At 39.8% G+C, this 27,822-nt stretch overlaps 2 protein-coding genes and 1 long non-coding RNA gene across 3 annotated transcripts in view; 1 reads left to right on the top strand and 2 right to left on the bottom strand.

The window, feature by feature from the left end:
• Window positions 1-9,842: 9,842 nt before the first annotated feature.
• On the bottom strand, window positions 9,843-10,569 carry LOC120563080. The gene is made up of 3 exons (XR_005639907.1): window positions 10,473-10,569; window positions 10,197-10,259; window positions 9,843-9,914 (listed from the first exon to the last, which is right to left on the bottom strand). It is a non-coding gene; the product is annotated as an uncharacterized LOC120563080 (long non-coding RNA).
• Window positions 10,570-11,835: 1,266 nt separating this feature from the next.
• Window positions 11,836-15,235, bottom strand: LOC120562446 (erythroblast NAD(P)(+)--arginine ADP-ribosyltransferase-like). The gene is made up of 3 exons (XM_039806159.1): window positions 15,128-15,235; window positions 14,309-15,015; window positions 11,836-11,851 (listed from the first exon to the last, which is right to left on the bottom strand). Exons 2-3 carry the CDS (start codon window positions 14,998-15,000, stop codon window positions 11,836-11,838), a joined length of 708 nt encoding a protein of 235 aa, XP_039662093.1. The 5' UTR covers window positions 15,001-15,015; window positions 15,128-15,235.
• Window positions 15,236-16,317: 1,082 nt separating this feature from the next.
• tmod4 (tropomodulin 4 (muscle)) overlaps window positions 16,318-27,822 on the top strand; it is a 30,909-nt gene continuing 19,404 nt past the window's right edge. The window contains exon 1 of the mRNA XM_039807109.1: window positions 16,318-16,450. The gene's annotated coding sequence lies outside the window, so the exon portion shown is untranslated. The remainder of the gene's footprint in view (window positions 16,451-27,822) is intronic.

Raw genomic sequence — 27,822 nt, 5'->3', positions numbered from 1 at the left:
CTGAAGAGTCCATCATGTTTTTTTTAATCCTCCGTGTCCTCCTTGGCTACTAGCATGGCTGCGCGATCACGGAAGGCTTGTATCATGTGGACGCGCTGACAGTTTTGTTGTCATTACTTGCGACAGAAACTACGCACTATAGCTTTAAGTAAAAGAATGTAAGTATCATCAGGAGAATTTACTTAAAGTATTACAAGTAGAAGTACTCAATGCAGAAAAATCCTCATATTTTAGAAACTGGAAACGATTAAAACAGTTCTGTCAATCAACTCAGTGTTTAATCTTCTATCATTTCAGCTGTACTTATAGGTCTATATATTGTTGTGTAGTTTAATTTGTAATAAAACATATTTTATAAACTACACGTGTTTGGTTGCAAAAATCTGTCAGATTAATGTAGTGGAGTAAAAAGTACACTATTTCTCTCTGAGATGTAGTAGAGCAGAAGTAGAAAGCGGCATGAAAAGAAAAGACTGAAGTAAAGTACAAGTACCTCAAATTTGTACTTAAGTACAGTACTTGAGTAAATGTACTTAGTTACATTACACCACTGCATGAGCACCTGTTTGGAAACCACACAGCTCTTGTAGTTGATTCACAGTTCTCTGTAGACGTCTTTGTTAAAGCTGAAAGGACAATTACACCTTTGTTTGGCATTTAACATCGTGAACCAGCTGGGTTGGTAAACACGTCTGTGCTTTATGCTGGTAATCCATTAAAGCCAAGTCACATGATTTCTGAGTATTGGAGTCCATAAAATTTGAAACAGTTCCCACTTGCATCAGTTCCACCAATCTGAGAATTTGACAAAACAGCAATAAGGCCTGTTCACTCACCATTTCAAATCAATCCACTGCAACGGAATCACGGTGATCAGTGCATTTGCATGCTGGTGGGATGAATTGCGTGAATCTTTTTGCATTTCAACTTTGGTGAACTTTGACACATTTGCAATGGTGACCAATAACAAACAGTTTCTACAGAGCTATTCTTGCTCTGCCAGACCTTCCTCCATAGCACTGTGGAGGAGGGTTTGGCAAGTCCACACAGCATTCTGGGATGGGAGAAAAACGTGCTCTGGTTTATCGGCATTTCTTTAAACCACGTGTCAAACTCAAGGCCCGCGGGCCAAATCCGGCCCCTCTGGCCCGCATTTATTTCGGTTCACAAAACATTTTGGCCCACCTAGTTGCGCGCCAAACCAAAAACACAGTAAAGTGTTTTTTAAACTGCAATTACCTGACATCCAAAGCAGAATATGGCAGATTTGCCGACTCTGAGACCCAGAAATTCCCCCAGAAGCAAAGAGTTTTCATATTCAGGCTGTGAAACAGGTTGTTTTTAAAAAACAATTATCATGGTTTTGCTTGATTTGCTAAATTCTATGATGGCTAAGGAACTCTTTTGATGACTTTTGTAGGGCTTCATGTCAACAAAAATGCCACAAAAAGCATACAAAAATGTCGGAAAAAGGAACAAATTTACAAAAAGCTGACTGCTGAGTGTATGAGAAAGCCACAAAAAAAGTCGGAACAAAAACAACAAAAATTAGGAAAAAAGATTGAAAAAAAAAATTGACATGAAGTAACAAAAGCACATAAACTCTACATGTCTGGCCCTTGGTGTGATTCTCTTTTTCCAGTGTGGCCCTTAGTGAACATGAGTTTGACACGCCTGCTTTAAACCAATCACAATCGTCATGGGCGGTGCTAAGCAACGCATGGAGCCACGGTGCTGCTGCAAAATAGCCTCAGGAAGGAACTTGTTTTGGTGTAAAGTGTACGTTTAAAAGTAGTTTTAGTCGTGCAACAGAAAACTCAGATTGGACAGATAGTCTAGCTAGCTGTCTGGATTTACCCTGCAGAGATCTGAGGAGCAGTTAACCATAGTCCTCAGAAATCCACCAGAGTTTAGAATACACAAAGAAAGGGAAAGGTAATGGACATGCCAAAAAGAGGGACATCTGGCAGAAAAGAGTGACATCTGGCGGAAGTTCCGACGGCACCGGAGCAATCTCGAGAGTGGAACGTCGTGGATATAGACTAGCGATAGGGTAATGTCTGGATAATTTCCGGTTTGCAGTGCATGTGTGAGAGGGACTTTTGTGAGCTAGCTAGAGACCTTATTCCCCCCTCTTCAAAAACTCTTTATTGAATGAAATTATCTAATGGCGCGTACCCACTGCTAGTACCATCTCTACTCGGCTCGGCTCGACTCGACTCGGCCGCGGTGCCCCGTCTTCCATTTTCCATTGCGGATTTAGTACCGCCTCATGCATGAGGCGAGCGTGGCTGGTCGCCATAGTGACGCCGACCTCTATCTTGGAATGAAACTCCACACAATCACCATAGGTGAAGTTTTGGATGCTGAATTGCACTTTGTTTCAGTTCTCTAAAACAACTTATATTGAATTAAATTTTAAAGTAACACTAGAGAACTTTTCCTGCTTGTGTCCCCCTACAGTTTGGAAGCGGAATTGTCCCATAATGTCTCAATCGAACTACAGATCCGCTACCCGATCTGGCAAAATTGCATAGTGCGGTTATAGCCGGTAGAGAGCCACAAAGCGAATGCAGAAGTGCCGTTCACCCTGTTACGAGTTGATGAACCACTGAAACGATTTTGGAAACATCAGAAACAAAAAGTTCTCTAGTGTTGCTTTAAAGAAGCATCCTGACCCGATGGATAGATACAACAAACTTTGTTACTTGTTGTTTCACCATGGTGACATCATGCACCGCAGCGAGCCTTTACACATCGCTCAGGCTCCTCAGTAATGCAGTAAAACGCAGGTACAAAAGAGGGCCACAGAATGGAACATCAAGAACATTGTTTGCCTCAACATGTCCAGCTGAGTGTGTTCTTCCATAATACTCATCACCATTACACATCAGGCTCACACCCTCACCAGAGGGACTACGAATGTGTTTACAAGTACTTGAGTAATAGGTCTACAGGAATTCTTTTCCCATCACCAAATGTCTGGAAACTGTCTGTTCCCCTGTGGGAGACAACAAGACAAACATTGTTTTCAACTGTACATCCAAAACCGCTCAGAAACTAAAAACTGGGTTAGTGAACGCAATGCACGATTTGTACATTTTTCATCTGTTACCGTCTGTCTTTTATGACCTTTCAAGGCTTTGCCAACTGATATAAGTGGCCCAAGTACAAGTAAGGCCGCTTGTATCAGTGGAGTCTCCACCAAACATGTATACCAAAGGTGGCTGTAGAAACTTCAGCTCGACTTCATCCATCCATCCATCCATCCATCCATCCATCCATCTTCGTCCGCTTATCCGGTGTCGGGTCGCGGGGGGAGCAGCTCCAGCAGGGGATCCCAAACTTCCCTTTCCCGAGCAACATTAACCAGCTCCGACTGGGGGATCCCGAGGCGTTCCCAGGCCAGGTTGGAGATATAATCCCTCCACCTGGTCCTGGGTCTTCCCCGAGGCCTCCTCCCAGCTGGACGTGCCTGGAACACCTCCCTAGAAGCTCGACTTCATGACATTCTAATTGTGACAAGTTTCTCTGTGAAAAACAAATCAAAGTTCTCAAACCAGCCTGGCAACATTATATACACTACCCAATTAAGTAAAAGTACTTATAATGTAAAACATACTCCACTACAAGTAAAAGTCCTGTATTCAAAACCTTATTTAAGTAAACGTATGAAAGTATAATCAGCTAAATGAAACCGATTTAGATTATCGAAAGTAAAGAAAGTAAGTATTGTACAAAGGTGTTCCCTGTCAGCGTTACCACCATGATGTTTCTGGATTAATTCTTAATACTGCTGATTAATGTGTATGTTGCATTTGACTGATATAGATGTTTCGGTGTGTGCTCATTTTAACTCCTTTATGTACTGTTGGGTAGTTTAATCTGCAGCAACGCATCATATTCCATAAGATCATCATATGTTTGTGTTTGTAGCATCGCTGTCCTGTGAGAATCTTTTTAAAGTCATCTTTTTCATGGAGTCAGAACGGTTTTCAGCTTTGTGACGATACGTTTTCAAGCTGATCCAAGAGGCTTTTTAAAGACTTAGGCTAACTTTTAGCTTTAAGAAGCAGGACAATTTTCTCAACACACAAAGGAATACTTGAAGCTGTCTTATGATTGTCAATCATGTGGACTGTAATGTTTTCAATGTGTTGAAAATGTTGAATGTAACGTTAATGTATGTTTTTAACTGTGGGCCCCAGGAAGGGTAGCTGTGCTTAAGGGCCGATAATAAGCCAATAATAAGAATCATCAGAATCGCAAATACTTTATTGGTCCCCTCAGGGAAATTATTTCGCTGCAGTTGCTCACAGTCAAATTCAAAGTAAAATAACAGAAAGAAAAGAACAAGTCAATAAGTGCATAAAGTAACATAGCTACAGTAAGAAATAAATTAAAAACGTTAAGTAGAAGTAAAGTGAGATTAGGTTACAAGTAAGATTAGGTTAAAAAGATTGATTCAAATATAAACATAAGTACAGTGTCAACATAAATACAGTACAAACATGAATTATTCTTTAGAGTCCTTCGTTAGAGTCCACAGAATACACAAGGAGCACTGAAGCTGTTCTGGAGGCTTGTAATGAGCCAACACCTCACTACAACACTTTAATTTGGCATTTTTATTTAGTTTGTCATCCATTAAAGGATTATATCATAGCTCCCGATTGCATTGGTACAAACCTATTGGTCAAGACCGCCACGCCTGGAAAGTGGCGTAGTTGCTAGGTGTTGATGTAACAGATTGTACATGTGCGTGACTACACCTTACAGTGACACTGTAAACCTAAAGCCACCACAGGCCACTGCAACAATGCTGTTCTATTCATAGCTGCAGAGCTTCTTCTTTTACTGCCATACATTTACCTGACTGGCAGCTCTGCAGGTTAGGATTTTTGCATATTTTATGAAATATGATGCATTTAACTACCCAACAAGGTTATTATTACTTTGACACAGTGAATCCTTTCTGGGTCCGCGGGTGTTTTTAATCTAAAGTGTCACAGGGTGAAAACAGAACAATCCTTAATGTAATCAAGGATCAACAAAACGGATGTGACCAGAAGGGTAATGCAAATGTACCAAATGACAGCCGTCAGAACACACAAAATGTGAACACAGAAATTGCAAATCAATCTAGGCTATTAAAAATTATGAGAAATAAAAACCAAAAAATGGATAAAGTCATTAAACACTAATGATGAAAATGTGTCCTAAAATGATGTTTTAGGACCGCAATGAATCCTAAAGGTTTAAAAGTATGCAAAGAGATAAGATCAGTTTAATTTGCTTGTAAAGCCTGTTCTTGTCAGAGTGAGTCGGCTCTTTTCCTTATATAGAAGTTCCGGGGGATGTAAACTATAGCCTAATTGTCAGCAATTTGAGATAATAAATGCTTGGGGTAAATGCTTAGAGAGTCTTTGGTGAGTCTAGTTCCAACCAACCATATAATACAGCACACAGTGATAGGAAAATAACCTCAGAGCACCATGACAAACAAGAGTCTAAAGAGCGTAGACTTTGAGAAGAGTAATCAACTCCACCTTCAACAAGTGCCTACAATATTAAAATTAAGATTAAGATGCTTACGTGTCCATGTAGCCTATGTGTTATAATCCAGCAGTATCAAAACTCTAATGATATAACACTCATAGTTTGCATAGTCAGTACTTTCACTTCAAATTTTGCTGATGTTAATTCTGTACTGTATTTCAGTGTAAGTTTGCATGCAGGACTTTTATTTGTGTACTTTTATATCCCGGTATTGCTTTTTTATTTAACCTGCAGTCATCGATTCGTTGTGGTCACTGGGGGGCAGTGCAACACGCTGTAAACACAAAGTTAATATGGCGAACGCATTGGCAAACAGTGGCCTATGTACACATCCAGCAGACACAGAGCAACATTAGCATTCATCTGGAGTTGTGTTTATGTCCACCTGATGAATGTAAGTCCAATATTCACTCTCTTTTAGCTCTGTTTTCCTCTCCACCAAATCCAAAGGAAAATATATGGCTCTGTAGCTGCTAGATGCTCCATTATGTTCACTAGCTAGTTGCTAACTTTGGTGCTTTTAGAGCTTTTTCACTAAAACTGAGCTGTAAAGCTAAGTGATAATTCTCAGGTTCTGCCTTCAAATAGAAATCGTGTGCTTGTGGTTATGACCTGGGAAGTCCTGTAGCCAACAGGATATGTTCGGTATTTAGGTGGTTAAGTCAAGAGAACACGACTGCTAGGCAACGGCAACATAGAAGCCACAAGGTGACGTGGTTTTCTGAAATGACTGAGGCCATGGAACTTCATTTTTGGGTAGATGGTAAGTTAATATATTGTAATTTTAGTCGTATAGAGTTTTTTTTTTTCACCTTTTTCTATGTCTTAAATGTCATTATGCCTTTGCATTTCCTACATTACGTTACCCGCTTGCAATTGTCTTTGTTGGTTGGATTGGTTAGGTTTAGGCATGAGAAGTGAGACTGGTTAGGGTTAGGATTAGGGTAAAAATACACAAATTTGTGAGCTGGTAACGCAGGAAATGCAAAGGCATAATGACGGAGGAAAGAGAGGCCGTTGGGAATATAAACATTTACGACAAAAAATTACAAAAAAAAAGTCTATACGACTAAAATTACAATATATTAACTTACCATCTACCCAAAAATGAACTTGCATCATTCCGTCATTTCAGAAAAACACGTCACAACTCGTGAACTCAGAGCTTTCAGACAATTCCCACTTACGATGTGGGGAATAGAACGAGCGGAGCGTATTATGTGGACTCTTTTTGTGAACACGGTAAACATGGCCCAATTTGAAGGCAGAATATGACCAACCTCTTTTACATTACACATAATTATTTGAGCCATTGACAATATTTATTAAAGTATACAGCTTTAAGTAAAAGATCATCCTCCACCACTGCAACTTAAACACAGAGTGCAGATAATTATGTCTTACAAAGACCTTTGGACTTTCAGGCATGAGCTCTATGTGCTGCAACCCCGCCTAGCCTAACCCTACCTTATCATCATCAACTTTACCCTATGCCACATCTAACTTCCGTCTAATAAGTGCATAACCTGGTATGCTGAATGAGGACGCCAAACCAGCACCACTCCTCTCTGGACATAATTATCATATTTGAATCCACATTTCATTGCGGGAGATGGGCAGAGCACTTCCTTGCACACATAATTGTTAAACAGTGTGATTGCACATCATGACTTTTTGCTCTGTGTTCGCTGGCAGACAGCTAGGCTGCTGAGGAACACATTGTGAGTCTCACCACAGGGCATGCACGGCTCTGACAGGCAGGTTTGGGCCAGCTTTGAGGTTGATTCAGTCTTTGTACAGTCTGACACAGTGGAATGTTTCTCATGTGGTTTGTTTGATATTTACGCAGCGTTTTCGGTGCCAAAGCGGGATGAAAACTTCTCCACTGGGAACATCATGAACACAAAGTGAAGGACAGCGCTTGTGTTTGCTGTCAACACCGGCTAAAATACTCCTGCTGTGATCATTCTGCACACACACACACACACACACACACACACACACACACACACACACACACACACACACACACACACACACACACACACACACGTACCACACGTACCACACACAAAGAAGACGCACTAGAATGGTCTGCATTCTTTACGAGACAAAGACCTTTTGTTTGCTGGTTTTCAAAAATGTCACTCGAAACATCACATTTGCCCCCTCTAGTGTTGAAATTCACACAATGACACATCTTACAAAAATTCCATATACGTGTTTTTTCCCCCATCCCAGTGAATGAGGAACTAGGTAGTTTGAGATCTGGTTTCCAGTCTGACTGTGTCTGTGAGAGGAAACGATGCAAATGTGGGAGAAAAAGAGTTGGAACACAAGGAAAGAACTGTGGTCATTTATCTCTCTCACACACACACACACACACACACAAAAAGGGAAAAGAAACCGAGTCCTTGTTGTTGCTGTGGTTTCATCCCCAGAGTGTTTGAGTTTGTGTTTGAATATGAGGGGAGAGCCCCGCAGACTTCCTGTTTAACTGGGACAACCCCGCCTCACCCTCACCCTCACCCTCACCCTCTCTCAAATTTGTATTTGTTTTATTGGCATGACCATAAAACTAAAGTATGTTTTTTTTTCCCAATCAGGTTGTGAGAGGTTCACAGTATGAGGGTTATAATTCAGAAAGTAAGAAAATGTCTTGCTTCTGTCTTTTAATGTGAAAAATCTGCTCCACAAAGGTGCTATATAGGACTGTACTAAATACAGTTTACAGTCAGCTCAGCTGACTTCTGCTTGTATTTACTGTACAGATATAAGGAGTGGTAGCAGTCTCTTCCTGTCCTGTGAAGGCACTCAGTGCAGTGTTGTTTCACTGCATGGCTTCGCCTCAGGCTGTGACTTGCTGTTACGCATTTTCTTCTCAAGTAAATATTGAATTTGCTTGGAGAGAGTGTCAATTCTTGGAATTTGAGTTTCATTTGTTTGAAGAAAACTCGGTTAAACATGTCTTTCCACGAGCTGCGCTGCAGCAGGAAGTGCGTCTCCGCCTCAGCAGAACTGACGCAGTCTGTTTTGGTTTGTTTTTTTTCCGCAACATTCGTCTGTGTTGGCCAGTCATGATGTCCACAGTGGGGTTACTCAGAGTGTATTCGTGTGTTTACCAGTTTCTGGTTCGGATCATCAGTTTGGTCTCTTCACTGCCAAATAGCATTGAAGTTTACTTTCAGTTTTTTTTTTTTTGTGGTCGGTGCCCCAGTAGTTACTAATTAAGTTGATCCAGATTTTGTAAGGACTGTGCTGATAGCCTCATGTCTATAATCTGTCCATCTATATCTCTTAGTCTCACCCTTTTTTTCCGGTCTTACTTGCTCTGTCTCAGATGGCTAAATTGCCCTCTCACTTCCCCCTCCATATCTGGCGAATGAGTCATTTAACTGGAAACACCTACGCAAGACACACACCCAACACACACACAGCACATATGCACAACCCACACACACACACACACACACACACACACACACACACACACACACACACACACACACACACACATACTTCTTTTCTGCTACAAAGTTGTGGTGTCAACGTGACCTATGGAATTTTTGAGGAGTGATCAGTGTCTTCTGTCAACTCATTTTAAACATATGAAGAAACATTAAATTTAGGATTTGAAACATTTTTTTTTTCAAACTGAAAATGAGAGTAGGAGGAAGCTGACCTTGACAGGGAAACAACATATTTTTTTTATAACCCTATCACTTTTATTACACAGCTGTTGTACAATGCAGACTTTATTGACCTTATTGACAAGAAAGTTCAAAGCAAGTTTTATTGATATCCTCACAAGATATTATATTTTGAAAATATTTAACCTTTTAGAGGAGAGATTGTGGTTTTGTGCATCTTCATAAACTAGGCATTTGTTCAAGCCTACACTTCACTTCACTACAGGTTCCAAAGAAAATGCAGGATCTTCGCTTTGAATGTTTTAGCTCCGTGTAAACATGACCGCTCCAGTGAGGTGTTGCGTCAAGCAGATACAGAAAAATGCTGTTGTCATACAGTTTCACAAAACTTCAAAGGAAATGTAAAAGGGGAAATCGATAGTTTAAAAGGTCAGTTCACCCACATAACAAATACACAAAAGCGTTATGTTTTTCACTCCGAAATGCAGTTTTAGTTTTATGTTCCGAGATAGTGTCTCCGAACCATAACAGCTGAGGCGGATGGAGGTTCATTTGTGGTGCTCAAAGCAAGGGAAATTAAAATAAAATACAAACTCAACATGCATTTCCGGAAACATTGTTGTGGAATCCCATCACTGTTTATTTAGTAGAAATCATTTCCAACAAGAAAAGTCCAGAGTGAAGTCTGGGGATTATCCAGAGATGCTTTTAGAAAAGAAAAGAAAAGACATTACTTTTGAAATACTTTTCTTTAATTTTTGCAATATTCAAAGTAACACGAGCTTTATTCCATTCAGCTCGATTGCATTGGTGTGGATTCAGAAAGCTCAGAGATTGAACCAAACTTAAACTATCAGCATGGGATAAGTGAGAATAAACATGGAGGCCACAGCATATGATCCACATCATTATTCAGACCCTTTTGTGTCCTAGAAGCATCTACGTTAATTATGTTTCTCTAGTCATTTCTTTCATGCTTTTCCTCACCTGTAATTTGAAACCGATGGCATCTTTTGGGTGAACCAACCCTTTAAGAATTCCATTCAAAAGCTGCAAAGGTGCAATAGATCATATCAGGGCATGCAGAGGAATGTGCAGACTCGCAATAACGTAAAAGCTGAACCCCTAAAGTAAGTGCTTATGCCGAATAAAAGGTACAAACAGTGTGAGAACTCAGGTGTTTCTCTGTTCACACTCATATCAGATTATGCGGATTACATCCACTTCTATAGGAAAAAAAAAACGAATGAATGCCGAACTCACTTTGTTTGTTTGCTGGTATTTCTATGGTGCTGTGCACAGTGATCAGAAGAGAATGCGGTCGGTTATGTCCCACTAAGTACAGTATGTTAAGAATCTGTCAGGGATTCAACAGATGAATGGCATTTTGTGTTTTTGTAAAAAGGTTTAGGGCTTGGTCAGGGCGGAAACTAGTCTGCAACCAAGTTTCAGTTTGCACAATTATCTCTAATTACTTTATTAATAGACATCTTTCACTGTCATACTAATGACAAGTTGAAATACTTTTGTTGAATAGAATCAGAGGAAGTTAATCATGCATTACCACTTTGGAAAGCATCAATGCGATGGTGTTTTTGTTGTTTATTTTTTAACAAAATGATACATTTATTCCTCCAATAATGAGCTCACTATTGCTCATTGCATGTCTTGTTTTTCCTCATGCAGACCCTTTGGCTCATTTATAGCCCATGTGCCAAACACTTGAGGGCATTGTACAGTCAAAACACAGGGTTGCCTGTTTGAAGGCAATGATTTCATAAGAACTCCAGAGCTGCTGTGTTTACGTCCTGAGTGTATCTGCTGCCATCTAGTGGTGGAAGAGGAGGAGTGTGGATGTATACGGTGCAGAATCAGATTCAAAAATGTGTTGTTTGGTAAATGAAAGAGAATGCACAATGGGAAATTTCTTGGGGATTTAAATTGAGGAACAGTATCCTTTTAAGAAAAAAAAAAAAGCTTCTCTCTTTGTGCATTTACCAAAGGTTTTTTTGCGATCAAATGTGTTTATTCAGTATAGTCACACAGGGTGGCAGAGCACCATCACATGGTCAATGTTCAAATTACAAACAACATGCTGAGACATAAGAAACGCGTCCCAGGACCAAAAAACACAGAGAGGAAAGATGAGAAGAGGGGGAAGACATAATAAAAACCCAACAGTAAGAATGATGTCTGCAGCTTACAAATAAGACATACACAAACAGACACACAAAAACGCACACATAAACAAAAGACATTGACAGAGAGAGACAGACATAAGACATACGGGACCAAACACATGCACAAATAGATGAAGGGTACAGCACACGTCTACAGCATGGATTTCATGGCTTCAGCAATGTTGAGCCAAGTGTCCAAAGTATTTTCTGACGCTCCATTTATGCGACAAAAAATGCAAACAATACACAAATTGAAAAGAGAGTAGGAGAGAAGAATGATTGAAAAGAGGGCCAGTGAGAGAGAGAGTAAAAGAGACGAGAGTGCAGAGAGGGGCTCTGAGAAGTGCCGTTGGTTAAATTTGTAGTGTGTGTGTGTGTGTGTGTGTGTGTGTGTGTGTGTGTGTGTGTGTGTGTGTGTGTGTGTGGATATGTGTGTGTTGTGGGTGTCAAAGTGTTGCCAAGCTGTAAAACAGGAAAAAGAAAAAAAATTAGAACAGCATTTAAAGTAAATTAGCATTTTTCAGTGGCTATGATCTAAATATTGTAATTATTATTTAAATCTTAATCTTACTTAATCACAACCACTATACGTACAATACAAATCAATCCTTACTGTAGGCTACAATTATCACACCACATTTACTTGACACAAGGAAATACCTACAGTACATAAATATAATTTATTCGTTGGCTTATACAGAAAGAGGAAATACCGGCATAAAGTCTTGTTCCGTGTTACTACAGAATACTGTTATTTGCTTTTAGCAATAATTAAATGTATTCCAGTGCAATATTGCAATAATTACATGTATTCTATAGTGCAATAGTAAATCCATATAGAGCAATTTATTCTAGTGGAAAAAATACACCAAATCTAGGGCAAAATCAAATTGTATTTATCATTTGAATTATTATTGTAGAACCTGTGTTGTTGACTATAGATGTTTGTTTGCTGAAGCTGCTTATGTTTCTGTGGGGGTTTCTTTTTTTGAATGCACTGATCAGGAAACGCTCATGTAGTGGCATTTTAATTTAACCTTTATTTATCCAGGTAAGTCGATTGAGAACAAATTCTCATTTGCACAGTTCCACATTCATACCTGGAAGCTGCCCGGTACAACCACAGTCTGATCTGCTGGCCACTGAGCAGCTCCACTGGAGGGCCTTGCTCAAGGACACCTCAGTGGTGGTAATGAGGAAACTTTAGATATTAAGTTAAATCAATACCTGTATAGTTACACGTATGCATTCCATTTACAGATTAAATAGTCTGTTCTTCACTCAGCACTAGGATCTTAATTATAAAGCTGTGGCTGCTCCTATAGAATCCACTCACACCAGAATATGTACAAATGTAACACCTGCTGCCACTCTCAGGAATGTTGTTCTAATATTGGTGTAGTAAGGACTGAATTATATAATTATATAACTGAACAATACCAACCATCCACCATACCACCATAGTTCTCATTGTTTTTAATATTCTGAGAAGAAACAACCATGACTTAATTTAACATGTATCACAAACTTACTTATATGTAGGACAAACTTTTTCTTCCAACCACAAAAAAGAGGGGTCTGCTGAGTGTTATAATTCGGATACAATGCATGCTGGGAGGTCTGCTAAAAAGATAAAACATGAATTGATTCCACTGAATTCCTATATGCTGGTTTACAGTGTAATAGTTGTATTGAAGTGTCATTAACCTCATGCAACTTAATTCAGCAACTCAACCAAATTGCATGTATAGTTTTAGCGCAGTGTTTAACGATATAAAAGCGTGTGTTGTAAATTGTTCACCATATACTGTGATATAAAATCAAAACAAAATTCCTAACCATTGTTAAAGATCTGCTGACTGGGGTTTATCTAAATATTTGGACTTGTGTCCTCCACAGGTGGCACTTGTAGGATGGGATCCAGCCTGCATTTAATGACTTCACTGTTTGCAAACGACTGTTAATATACATTAGTTGTCCCATGAAAAGATTGCCAAAGGTCAGCTCTAAAACGCACATAAAAGTATACAATTTATCAGGCAAGACAAGAGCAGTTCAACCAGTTTATTTGTTTATGTAAAGCTCATCTTGTGCATCTTCAAGCTGACTAGAAAAGCTGAAACTGCCTTATTTTGGGGAACCCTGGTGGCTTAGATTTTAATGTGCTGACTGTAACATACTTGGTTCCGGTCCGGCTGGGGATCTTTGTTGCACCTCCCCCTCTTCTCTCTCTCTCTCTCTCTCTCTCCACTCATTTCCTGTACATATAAAATGCCCCCCAAAATGAACTACAAAAGAAAGAAGTCTTTTTCTTAAGCTTTATTTCAGAAATATTGATATCAATATTCCTGCTGATATGCGTAAAGACAAAGTGGATCATGTAATTAAAGAACACTGACACGACTATATTTCCATTGGACTACAAAAGCTTGCCTCACCTTAATAGGCTGCATCAGATTGTCTATTGTTCAACTGTACAAACAATGCACTGTTTTGTGTCGTAATAACTCCCAGTGCAATATGAGCTGCTAATTGTCTTACATTTGTTCTTAATAGTTACTTAATAGTTTTTTGTTTTCTCTGTGCTCTTTTCACCGGTATGAAGTTGGTGGGGCTCAGCTTAAAATCTGAGACCAATTTTTCAGGGTCTTTAAAATATATTAATATTCATTATGTAAGCTTGGAAATGTAAGGGCCTCTTTTGGTTGAAGAGCAGTTCAAATTGACATGGGTCAGGTAAAATGATATGGTCTTTGTATCTGTTAAAAATATTTGATGCCATGGGTCATTAATTATTCATAATTATGTCAACATTCAAGGATCACACACACAGTTTTGACAAATAAATCGCATATAAAATATATCTGATAATCATGGAATTGAGCCAAATATTTCATTTTTATTAAGAAAATGTCTTGCCGAGAAAAACTGTAACAGTTGTGCGAGCTGTCCTGTTGCGAGTGTTTCAAAACGATCACAGTGTATTCAGCGTCATTTATCTCGTCATATATTTGATTTACTGCCTCCACAGTAAACACTTCAGCTGGAGATAATAGGGCCATATCCTGTTCATCACTGCAAATATCGTCTCCCAGGTTGAAAAAGATACAAGAAGTGATATTAAGGAAGACTTTCGCATCCCAATCGTACATTTTCCTAAGCAGTCTAGAGCTTGTGTGAACTTTGGTGAACCTTCCAAATCTCACCTTTGAGCCCTTTTGTGCTGTGTATTCTTCTTGGAGAACATATACAGTCTCGTAGTCTTTCTTTGGATTCTGCAGCAACATTGAATCCATGAGCAGGAAGTGAAGGGACTTGAATTGGAAGTGGTTTTCATAGGTGCTAACATTTCCGCCCATTGTCTCAACTGCATCGTCAAAGGTCTTTGCAAAATCTGCATCGCTAGCATATGCCAAAAGTGCAGCAGTATGTTCTTTTGTTCCTCCAGGGATCAGCTTTGAACACTGGGTATTTGCACTCCATGCCTTCCAGAATCCCTCACTGCCGTTTAGCTCTTTTTCTAAGAGGCCTAGATTGATAAACTTCTCCATGGCCTCTTCACGGCATCCATCATACAGGTCATCTACAGCATCTGAGGCCATGTCCAGCATGTTTGTGCTTGTCACCTTTTAATTGAGTATGGAATTTAAAATATAGGTTCAAGAGAAGAGATTATTATTTTTTGAATCTAACATAACATCATACGTTTTGAATGGCTATTTGTATTAATATACTTACTTAGTAGTTGAGAGCTGTGAAAAGGATTGCAGATCTGTGGGATCACAAAGCAGAGACTAAGTTTCCCTAGCAACAGACAAATAGTCGGAGCCGGTACACCCATCTGTTCTGCCGAGTGAGCCCCGTTCTGTCCTTTCCCTAAACTCTTATACACCCCCGCTTCACTCTGGGGCAATGTCTTCTTGTCCAGCACAGGGACAGTTATCTTCTCACAACACACGCCAGGGTGGGGGCCACTCAGATATTGGGGAATTTGTTTTTACAAGCACAGTTTTTTGAACACCAAAGTTAGGGGGGCAGCTGGGGGGGAAGGTCCTACAGTGTGGGGGTCAGCTGCCCCCCCTTGAGTTGAGGTCCTTAATGTAGTCGGGTGGTGAAATGAATGGATGCACAGTGACCCAACGTCCGTCAGTGCCGTAAAGTTCCTGTGGTAACGACATAAACTTCTTCTGAATCATTGTTATTATAAATAAAAGACATTAAATATATACTTTATATGTTAAAATAAAAAAATACTTACTTTTTCAGTTTTCAACAAAATGAATGCGGTAAAGCGTCTGTTCCAGTCTTCTTCTGAATCATTCTTTTTTATTTATAATACTGTCCAATATATATACTCTAAATCAGTGTTTCTCAAATGGGGGTACATGTACCCCTAGGGGTACTTTGGAGGACTGCAGGGGGTATGTGAGATATTTAACTAAATGTTTAATAGTTACAAGGCTGTTGTCCACAACATTGTTCCTCTTTATGTAGAATTTTTTTTTCCTACCAAAAATTTGACATTTGTGTCATTTGTGTCATAAAATCAAGTAAGCATGCCATTTACAATAAAATAATAAAAAAAATACATAAGATAAAATAATTTGGGTAAATCACTTCTGAGAGAAAGCAAAATAAGTCAGTCTCATTTCCATGGTACAACTCAACTCAAACCACTAGATGTCAACCCTTCTCTTTCTGTCTGACTGCACTCCGTAATTGAATGACTGATGAACATGTGAGTTCATGCCCTACTTCTCTCCCCCTCTCTCTCTATGTGACTCTCTGCCTCCCCCCTCTCTCACACAGCCAAAATAATAAAATGCTGACTTCTCAAAGTGCTGTCCGTCAGTATGCCTGTCTCAGCATAGCAGCCCTGAAGCCTGACACACAGGAGAGGGAGAGCGAGGAGGGTGGGGTGGGGGTAAAGTAAAAGAGAGACAGCGAAAGACAGAAAGAAAGAGGAGGGGGGAGAAGAGAAAAAAAGAGAAACGACTTTCTCTGGTTTCTAACTTCAGGCTCTGCCTTGCCGAGGGGCTTCAGCACTGCTCGTCTGTGAAGGTAGGTGTGAGGCTGCTTCCTTCTGTCGCTCTGTGTGTGTGTGTGTGTGTGTGTGTGTGTGTGTGTGTGTGTGTGTGTGTGTGTGTGTTGTTGTTTTTTTGGGAGGGGGGGTTGGATCCTGCTGGCATGTCGGGGTGATCCACACTTTAATCTTTCTCTATGGGTTGTCTGTTTGGAGGGGTTCCTTTACCTTAAGCAGGACCCTCATGTGTGAGGATTTGTGTCTGAGATGGGACAAAGCTGCAGGATTAATGGGGGGGACACGGGTGAATAGTTGTCTGAAAATCAAAAAAACTTTGTGCAGACATTTTGTGACTTAATGCTTGGATTTTATTTATAATTCGATGCTGACATGAGTTTTACGGGGGCTGAAACTCAACTTGTGTCCCTCTGTGTGAGGCTTCTGCAGCGGGTCAGCCGGAAACTGAAATGCTGTTGCTCAAATGAAGTTATCAATATGGTATTTGGAGGGGTTAAGCCATCCAAATGCTGTTCATCGCTGTGCTGTTAATTCTTCACAGGAGATTTTGGAGTCTTACTGGGGTGCAGTGTTTGGAAACTGGGAAGGAGGTTAAAGTTTGCCCTCCGCCTGCACCTCCTGTCTAGGAAAGATCCAGTAGTGTGTGACAATTACTGTCACTGGATTAAATTGTCTTTTGTGGGCTGATGCCTTAATTGTAGTGAAAGATGAAGTGGGTACATTGCTTAGGCTAGATATGACGTTACTGCAGAGTCAAACTCAATTAGTTTTTTTTAATGACATAGGCCTACAACACCAAACAGTTCCACTTGTTGCTTCTTCGTGCATATGTACATCAGTGCTCTGTAGCAGCTTCAAATTGGCTGACTTTGTTTAAAAAAAAAAATACTAAATTAACCTTTAAAACTTCCGCTTTTGGAGCAAAACCTATGCAGACAAGTTGTTCTCTGTGCCTGAAAATGGTGCTCCGATTTGGTCTCAAGGAGCAACCCAAGCCGGTTTGGATTCACACGGCTGGAAGTAGCTGACTTGTGAAGCTAAAATTAAGCTGAGGGCAGATTTGGAATGTTACACTTGGGCAGTAAGACGTGGAGAAGGCAACCTGCGGATGGTGACAAATCTTCTGAGCTGTCGATGGCCCTGGGCACTTAAAAAAAAAAACTTCTGCTACCATTGCACAAAAAAATAGACCTCTACCCAACAAATACACCAAGATGAGTGAAACTGAAAGAAATGACCTCAAAGTTTATTTTCTGCTCTGGCACAGAAGCGGAGTGTAAATCATTCTGGAGCATTTATAAGTGTGTAACCTTTGTCACTGTGAAATCCAAACCCATGTAATGGTCTTTGACTTATAAAACACACAGTAACTCCTCACTGCTGCTTGTCTCAATGCACTGCTTTTGGCATAGAGCTACTGGAGCTCCTTAATGGCCCAGGACAATAACAAATTGTACAAGCTCACCTGCAGTGAATCAAGTTTTTACAGCGCAAAATTCCAAAATAAGTGCCTTTTTCCCAAAGACCTCTTCCACCCATCTCTGTTACAGTCTACAAATGACTCCACGAACATTTACTGAATCAGAATGAAGCGCCAGCTGTGAAATCTCTAAATACTCTTAACTGCTGTGACCAAAGTGCCCAGGCACAAAACTCAACAGATGGTTGGAGATGAAAGCCAAACACCGGTTGCAATAAACAGGGCAGTTGTTGCAGTTGGAGCGGCTTTAGATCCTGTTGGAGGAAACATTTGCTCCGTGAGATTTCTGACATGTTAGCTGTAATTTATGATGATGGAGCCCAGTTACACCTTACACAGTTAAGGTACAGTCGCATTACTGTTCGGAAGATACTCTCTGCCTCCCATTCACTTCTATTGAAGCCTGCGCGGCAAGTACAAGCATGGGTTTCCTGTTTTGGTTTGAAAATGCACAATATAATGGGTTTCGGACAAGCTAGGGCTGGGCAATAAAACAATATTATATCGCCATTGATATATGAGGCTAGGTATCGTGTTCAATTTTGGATATTGTGTCCTAGTTTTAAATGCTGCATTACAAGTGATGTAATTTTCTGAACATACCAGACCTATTAGCTGTTTTATTATTTACTATTATTTATTTACCCACTTAGTCATTGTACTATTGGTGATTATTTTTCAAAACTTTCTATGTGTTAACATTTTGTGAAAGCACCAATAGTCAACCCTACAATATCACCACAATATCGACATTGATGTATTTGGTCAAAGATATTGTGATAATTGATTTTCTCCATATCGCCCAGCTCTAGGACTAGCCTAAGTGTAATGGAGTTTTTCCATGACATGGTACCTGCTCAGCTCGCCTCGACTACTTGCCTTTTTTGGTTTTCTATTATGAAAAAAAGTCCCTGGTACTAGCTAGCAGGTACTTGTTTTTAGTATCACCTCCGTCGAGGTTCCAAATGAGCTGAGGCGATACCAAAAGGTGACGTATCTTCTAGACATAGTTATGCTTGAGCTCTCTACAGCAAGGATTAACAAAGCCAAATCATCAACTATCAATCTATGGAAAAGCACAGCACCACAAATATCAGACCTAATGACCTCAGCGCCACAAGAACTAGAGGAGAGCGACTAGTCAAGGTGTGGTTTTTGTTCTTGATAAATGGTGCTAATAACAATAAAAAATGTATCTCAAAAAAAGAATTTCTAAGATTAAAGTTGTAAATTTATGGAAAAAGAACTCAGATATTCTCAGAGATTAAGGTGGTAAATTTGGAATTAATTACATTTCTGCAACTTTCACACTTTGCAAAGTCATCCGGTGGGCCTGATTGGATCCTTTGGCAGCCCGGCTGTGGCCCACGGGCCTTATGTTTGACCCCCTGATGTAGAGCAACAAACAAAAACTTTAGGTCGTTATTTTGCTGAATACTGTAGTCCATCTGGCCAAACTTGAGTTTTGGTTCTAGCATTGTTTTGGTTGTAGAGATAAAATAAGTGAGTGGATGATGAATTAATCATTAGTTGCAGGCAGCCCTAGCTTTTACGTCTTAATAGGATCCAGATTCAATTGATCTAGTATTAGGTGGTTTTTTTTCCCGATCTGATGAAATGCTACTGAACTCCAGCCTCAGTTCTAAGTAAGAGTTGGCTCACACTCACTTTAATTTTGTCCAACTTTGTTTAAAACACTATTTAGTCACAGTATAAACCCTAAGGCTTTCTAATATTGGAGGCTTCTCATTAAATGGAGCTGCCTGTTGAATTCTCTATCCCCAGCGTTGTCCCACATAGCTGTAATCATGACCTTTATCTCAGGAGAATGCTACAATGATTTAATTACCGTTGAGGTAATGATGACAAATTCTGTTCTGACTTGCTATATAGAGTTGCACGTAGTTAAAATTATAGGATTCCCTCAAAAATGAGATGCTACATCTCAAGGGCAAATCCTTCTAATCAATTCAAAAAATACATTAAGAACATGTCGTGGTAAAATGTCGCTCCATGAGCTTTTTCTGGCATGGACAGAGGGAACATTAGACCTGTGTCACACACATGAGGGTAAAATCAGACCTGGCACTCTTTCAGTTGGGGGTTGAATACTTACAGAGAAGTAGCTGTCATTAACCAACTCCAAAAAAAAAAAATATATATATATACATTTATAACCAGGCTCGGCTAATGTCACGGCTCTCATAAAGATAGCAGCAACTGCAGGTGCAGGGGATGGTTGAGATTTAAACTGGAAAAAGAAATGTTAACCGTCAGCTGGCAGCGGCAGGTGACCGCCACCACTATGTTGTAGATCATATAGAAATACTGCTGGGAGTGCTGGTGACAGATTCACATTCACAAACAGTCCTGTCTCTTTCAAGTGTGGTCAGAAGGCTTCCTGGCATGTGGAACGTGCAAAATGAAATGTCAAAACAAATGAAAACACAATGTTGGGCCTGGCTATTTGTCTGCTTACCGGAGGGCCATTTTCTGTTATCCACCAAAGTCCATGCAGTTTTTTGACATCGTAACAATTTTATATTTTATTGCTGACAACTAGGGCTGGGTATCGGCAATGATTTCCCGATTTGATTCCGATCACAAGTAGGGTTGGGTACCGAAACCTGGTTCCATTATGGAACTGGTAGGAATCGGACCGGATTAGAACGCAAATTTTGGTTCCTCATTTCGGTTACACTTGATGTGTCGACTGAAATATTTTCCTTCTGTCATTCTGAAATGGACGTAAAAATATCCCTTTTCTCTGTAGTCTACCGTAAATGTAGGCTACTTTTAAAATGCCACATTTTCCCTCTGGGCTCACCAAAACGGATGTAAAAGCATGTTAACCATTCACTGCACGTGATCGCTAGTACACATATTACATCTTTGATGTAATTTTTCCGTTTTTCAAGAATCTGTTTAGGAATCGGAATCGTTTTAAAAGTACCGGTTCGGCATCGGAATCGTAAAAATCCAAACGATACCCAACCCTAATCACAAGATTCAATATCAGTTAGGTTAGGGAAATTTCAGTTACAATACTCCCGTCCCGTTACGTGATGCCCTCATACAGCCATGGTGAAAAGCATATTAAAAGATTGATTTCTGGATTGTATTAATTGATAAAAGATCACAAAAAAAAGATCAATTTTAATTGGAGACTCAATTAGTCACTGTTCCATTATCTTTAATGTGACTATTATTGCCACTGTTCATCATATCCCTTACCGGCACCGTAAGACACCGCCTACCAACAGCCTGGGTCTGTCCCAGGTTTCTTCCTAACAGGGAGTTTTTCTTCACCACTGTCGCACTGCTTGCTCTTGGGGGAATTATTAGAATTGTTGGGGCTTTGTAAATTATAGAGTGTGGTCTAGACCTACTCTATCTGTAATTTGTCTCGAGATAACTCTTGTTATGATTTGATACTATAAATAAAATTGAATTGAATTATTTTAAGACAACCTACCGACAATCAAATATTCCCTCAGAATTAAAAGAAGTATTGATCTAATCTGGATTTGTAGTTCCCTGTGCAATATAAGAAAAGGAAACGTACTGTTATCAGACCCCCAAACCAAAGTCGGTATGATCTCTTTCTAAAACTGTATATGTCAAAGTATTTTGTTGGTCAGCTCCTTGACTGGCAGGCTGCTGGTACGCAGTTGTCTGAGCCCTCACGCTTAGCTCAAGTGTCAGAAAAAAGCCATGCGTTTAACTCCACAATAAGCGTGGCTCAAAGGCTTGACTGCAGGCAAATCACATGAGCCTTGTTTGGATGGAACACTGGGTCACATTCACTCCTTGAATCACAGACTGCTCTCTATGTTCAATACATTAGAAAGCAAAAAAAAAAACACTTAAAGTGCTACAAAGGGGATTAGGAAAGGTTTATAGTCTCTATTTTAGTGTTACAGTTAATAGAATACTGCTTGGAAATCAATTGTATTGGAAGCCTTAATGAATCAAGTAGAAAGAAATGGTAGCATGATGAACAATAAGAAATAATATATTTCCAAATAATTTTTTTTGCAACTCTTTATTCGGGTTTCAGAGTAAAACACGTTGTTGAACAATGGGAAAAAGTATTTTGAGTACAGATATTAAGAAAACCTAAAAAGAAAATGGATAAAAACAAATCAGTGTATTACAGGTGAATTATCATACACAGATTGCCAATTAGTGTTACTTTGATTTGCCTAAAGTTTTTAACTGTTGGTTAAATGTCACCTCACTACAATTATACCATCAGATTGTTTCCTAGTAATTCTATAATAACGAAGGTTGTGTGAAGAATATAGAAATCTGCCCGTTAAGACTTAGAGGCTGTGTTTTAGCTGGAAGGTGGTAGAAGCTAGTAAAACCTTTTTTTATCGCAGATAAAAAGTGAGTCTTGGTAGATTTATCCTCCGCCTGGTCCTTGATTGAGCTGCAGCCTCCTTCCCCTCACCCCTTAAATCTCCTCCATCTTCCTCCGCTCTCAGCTGTGTGATCCTCCGTTTGCGTCATTGGCTTTACACGTTAGAGCCACACAGCGTCTGCAGGAGCAACAGGTGTTGGGTTACACTTTACTTGATGGTATCTACATAAGAGTGACATGACACTGTCATGAACGTGTCATAAACATTATAAACACAGCCCACTCTCACTGAAAAGCGTACAAATAACACGGGTTTGCACTTTGAAAATACGTTCAATGTGTACGCCAAAGTAAGATTGTGCGTACAGTAGATACGTGGAGCGCTCCAATTACAGTAATGGAGACCGGTGCGTTTATAGTATAAAAGGACGTAGGACCACGTAAGGAGGTTGGTTGGGGTCTTTCACGTGGGAGAGATCAGGGTTCGTGTCCCGCGTGTGGCGATTTTCAGCCTTTTTTCAGCGTTTTTGTTAAGCCGTGTATTAGCATGTTTTAGTGGTTATGTGCTGTGTTTTTGTGACTTTGTTATGTTTTTTTTTTTGTTAAGCCTTCCCCAGTGTTTCTTCCCTAAACCCAACCTTTTATTGGCGTGTTTTTGTGACTTTTTTTGTGTTGCTAAAGCCTTTCCCTGCATTCTTTACCTAAACCCAACCATTTTTTCTTTTTGTTTTTTGTGTGACGCACAGGTCTCCCTTGCTGTAATTGGAGCGCTCCACGTATCTACTGTACGCAAAATTTGAATTTGTCGTACACATTGCACGTTTGTAAACCCGTGTTATTTGTACGCTTTTGAGTGAGACCGGGTTGATAAACAAGTCATAAACGTTTATGACAACGCTTTTTTTAGTACGCGTCTTTTTTTTTCAGATTAATTTTTGGGGCTTTTCCGCCTTTAATGGACAGGAGGGCTAGGTGAGAAAGGGGAGAGAGGGAGAAGACATGCAGGAAATCGTCACAGGTCGGACTCGAACTCTGGACCTCTGCGTCGAGGCGTAAGCCTCTATGTATATGTGCGCCTGCTACCAACTGAGCCAACCCGGCCACTGTCATTCTGTTTTTGTCATGGTGAGGGTTAGGGCTAGGGTTCATGTGTCATGACAGTGTCATGTGTTCATGACAGTGTCATGTCACATATATATCATGTCACTCTTATGTACCTTCAAGTAAAGTGTTACCAAATATTTTTGCATTACTTGCATGCTTTGCATTTCTGTAGTAGTTGCTCTACTGTCTGTAGGGCTGGGTAATAATTTGATATCATATCAACATCGATAAGGGCTTTTCACACGGGAGGGGGGGGGGCTGGCGATTGTCGCGCCTCGTAATTCATTTTCAATGAAAGGCGAGCGAGCAGGTAGGAAGGCGCAGGCAGTTTGACAGGCGACGCGGCAAGTCAGCGCAATCCCGGGAAACTGTCGCGTTCGTGCTCGTCCCGCGCACGCTCCCCCCGCCCGCCGCAAGAGTTGAATCGTGTTGACCTTTTCCCTACGCGAGCGACGCGCCGTGCAAATCAACGACCAAGAGACTGATTCTTGCTGTTTTGTAATGTTCACTAAAATATAAAACAGTTTTCTAATCAGTTATCAGGACATAGACAGCGGGGGTTTCGCTTGTCAGAGCATCGGCACAAGACCGGTAACGTCAGTAATTATGACTATGCGAATTTAGCTAACTTTAGCTATCATCAATAACAGTCCATGGTTAGGAAAAACTAGGGTTGCCACTATTTGTTATAAATCGACCAGTGATAAAGGTTATATGATACCACAGGCAGCTAATCTCATTCAGTTGTACCGGCAGGGATACAGTACTGCACAGAATCCCCACCCATTGGTCGCTTGGCGTTTAATTGCGGAGCGTTGTCCTTCACATGAAGAGCGTAGTAGACCCCGCAGATCCACGAGACTACACAGGCGAAGTGTTGCTCCCCGTGTGAAAAGCCCTATATACGAGGCTAGGTATCATCTTACGTTTTGGATATCGTGATATGACACAACTGTTGTCTTTTCCTGGTTTTAAAGGCTGCATCACAGTAAAGTGATGTCATTTTCTGAACATACTAGACTTTATTACCTGTTTTATTATTTGCCTTTAACCTACTTAGTCATTGTATCCACATTATTGGTGATTATTTATCAACTCTCAATGTGTTAACATTTTGTGAAAGCACCAATTGTCAACCCCACAACATCGCCGCAATATCGACATTGATGTATTTGGTCAAAAATATCGAAATATTAGTTTTTTTTCCATATCACCCAGCTCTAACTGTTTGAGCTGCATTAGAGCGAACACAGGGTAAAGTAGCCATGACACACTAATTCAGATTTTCTGCTAATGTCACCTAAGATGTTAATCAGGAAAGTGAAAGAAAACGTTGACCTTTATTTTATCCTTTATTATTATATTAACAAATATTAAGTTGAACTGATTTTAAATATTTTGTTATATATTATACTATATTATTTATATCACATCTATGTCACTTTTGCCTTGTCATGGTTTTGTAACTTTTATAGTTTTTAACTTTGAAGTGTTTATTATACTTATTTTTTACTCTCTCTACTTATCTCTACTTGTTTCTGTCCTTGTGCTGCGGCAACACAACAATTCACATCCCAGTTGAGTCTTAGCCATGCTGTCAGAGCCTCATAGGAGCTGTATTTGGTGTTAGTTTGTCTTGCCAATAATGTGCTAGATGTGTACACAATATCAAATTTAAAAGGTTAGTTCAAGGAGAACTGACCCTTTTTAAATAACTGTCTCAGGGAAGATCTAAAACACACCCACACACGCACACACACGCACACACACACACACACACACACACACACACAAACACACACACACACACACACACACACACACACACACACACACACACACACACACACACACACACACACACACACACAGTGCATGGCTCTATCTTTGTGAGGACCCGTCATTGACATAATGCATTCCCTAGCCCCTTACCCTAACCTTAACCATCACAACTAAATGTCTAACCTTAACCCTTACCCTAATCTTAACCATCACAACTAAATGCCTAACCTTAACCCTTACCCTCACCCTAACCATAACCTAATTCTATCCCTAATCCTATAACCAAGTCTTAACCCTTAAACAGCCCTTTAATGTTGTCGGGTCCAGCATTTTGGCCCCACAAAGCTGTCCGGACCCCACAAGTAAACTGTATTCACGGTTTTTGGACCCCACGAATATAGTTAAACAAGACCACACACACACACACACAGTGTGTGTTCTAATAAAGTGTAATCTGATCAGTGAGTCCAACCGAACAGGCGTTACCTTGAGAAGAAGGTTATGCTCACATAGTTTGTGTGTCACTAGAGCAAATAGTTCTATTTCCATGGCGACCATGCTTCTGTCCTATTGTCTAGGAAACCCAAAAATATGACCGTGGTTCGTCCTTTGACGACATTGTACAGGAAGTTGATTCATAGACACACAAAGTTACACAAACTCATTATTTAGATTTAGTGCTACATTACATGCAGTTCCATATTATACTCTTATTTAAAGAGAAATGACACACCCCCTGGCAGTAATTTGACTATTTGTAGGCCTATACTGTATTAGCAGGGTGGTTTCAAAAAGGGAACACAAAGTATGCAACATAGGAATATATAATTTTCAAGATAAATAAACAATAAAGCAGTACTCAGGTGGAAATTCACCTATAGGCAAATTATTTTTATTATATTGAATAGCAGCAGAGAGACAGGTCGTAGCCCTGATTAACATTATGTTCAAATGAACAATGCTCTCATATCGAGTATTTATCCATATATACAATAACTTTACTGTGCAGGATCATTGGAATAGCACAGAGTATATTCTGTTGCACTATATATTTATATTTTTTTTCTTCCAGCTGGAATAAAATTGCATTTTGTGTTGCTGCTATAGACTAAATGACATGTCTTGTGGTCGCATTTGAGAAAAAAAAAAAATCTGTAACCAAAGGAAATTTTCAGCTTTCTGTGCATTAAATGCGTCGATCTTCGTTGCAAATGGCAAATTAAATCATTTTATTATAAAGTGTGTTTGCATCAAGCCGTCACCTTTTTGTCATTGGCTGACCAACGGCCAGAGACACAGCACATAAAGACTCACAGGTTTACAAGTGCAACCCACATTAGCTTACTAGATCTTCTGGACTCGTCTTGTGTTGCACTTGACCACCACGCGCTACTCAACAAACATCCACTGGAGAAGTGCACTGCTTCCATCAGTTTGCAGGCTAGTTAGCTATAGAGCTGTAGCACTTAGAACCCCTTAGAGAACTTACCAGCAAATGTTATTATAGGTTGGTTTGTGTTCACATTTGTTTACTAGGATAAACCCCTTGAGATGTATCATGTTGTTTTTCAAGGGGGTCCCAACATATATCGCAATCATAACATAACAACTGAGTGACAGGAAAACAAATTTAAATAGAAATAAAAATACTCCCTTCAAACACAAAAACCGTGATCAACCAAATATGAATCGTAGATCATTCTACCCAATTACTAATAATACATTCTGATGTTTGTCAACTGTTCTGTCCAGTCCCGTCTTGTCAGTTCTGTTATTGTCCCGTCTCACTTCCTTCTGTTGTTCTGTTTGTCACCTTGTCGCATTTTATGTGTTATGTGTTACGCTTCGTACGTGGTGCTTTAATCCCCCCTGCCCTTATATGGATCCAGGGTCTCACTAAAACAGGGTGAATGGTCATGGTGGGTCAACCGTTAATGCACTGAATGCAATTCTAAATCTGAATGTAACATACTGTGTATAAAAAAATATATAGCTCTATATAAAAATATAATATAAAAATAAAGTTGTCCTCCAAAAAAAAAAAAAAAAAAATAGAAATGCAATTATCAACAACGTGCATACAACAGGCAAAAAACAAAAAAACAAAACCAAAAACACATGCATAAATTCATCAAATCATTACAACCGCTAGGTGGCCAAAATGGCCAACAATAAATAAACGGTAGAATGTGAGTTGATCACCAACTACAATCGGGTATGAACATTAGATATAACAGTAGTTATAGGGAATGACGGCACCATTGATAACAATGACAGTCCGTCTTAAAGTGAGAAGACATGAGATTCTTAAACATACCGAATATTGAAATTGATCTTATCAGGTAAACAGGTAAATTATTCCAATCTGCTGGAACGTAAAATCTCTTTTGTTTGTTGGTTTAGATGCTACATGTTGTGGTTTCTTTAAAGGAATATGCCACAGTTTGTTGAAAATGGGTTACTCACCGTCTCCTCTATAGTTATATAGGTTGGCAAACGCATTTTTGTCTCAGTGCATGCATTGTCTTAGTCCGGCAGCCCCGCCGCTAGCTTAGCTTAGCGTAGTGAATGGAATCCTATGTTGCCGGTAAGCATGTAGTGAGTAAAAGTGACCCAACAACAAAAACAAAACCTAATTACTTCTTGTGGCGTATTCACAA

Source organism: Perca fluviatilis, chromosome 7, assembly GCF_010015445.1.
Source record: "Perca fluviatilis chromosome 7, GENO_Pfluv_1.0, whole genome shotgun sequence".
Lineage (NCBI taxonomy): Eukaryota > Metazoa > Chordata > Actinopteri > Perciformes > Percidae > Perca > Perca fluviatilis.
The sequence above is the reverse complement of the archived record's forward strand: the minus strand, read 5'-3'. Positions and strand labels throughout refer to the sequence as shown.

Bases quoted from the DNA above. Each gene is read 5' to 3' on its own strand.
- LOC120562446 (XM_039806159.1), bottom strand. From the start codon at position 15,000: ATGCTGGACATGGCCTCAGATGCTGTAGATGACCTGTATGATGGATGC.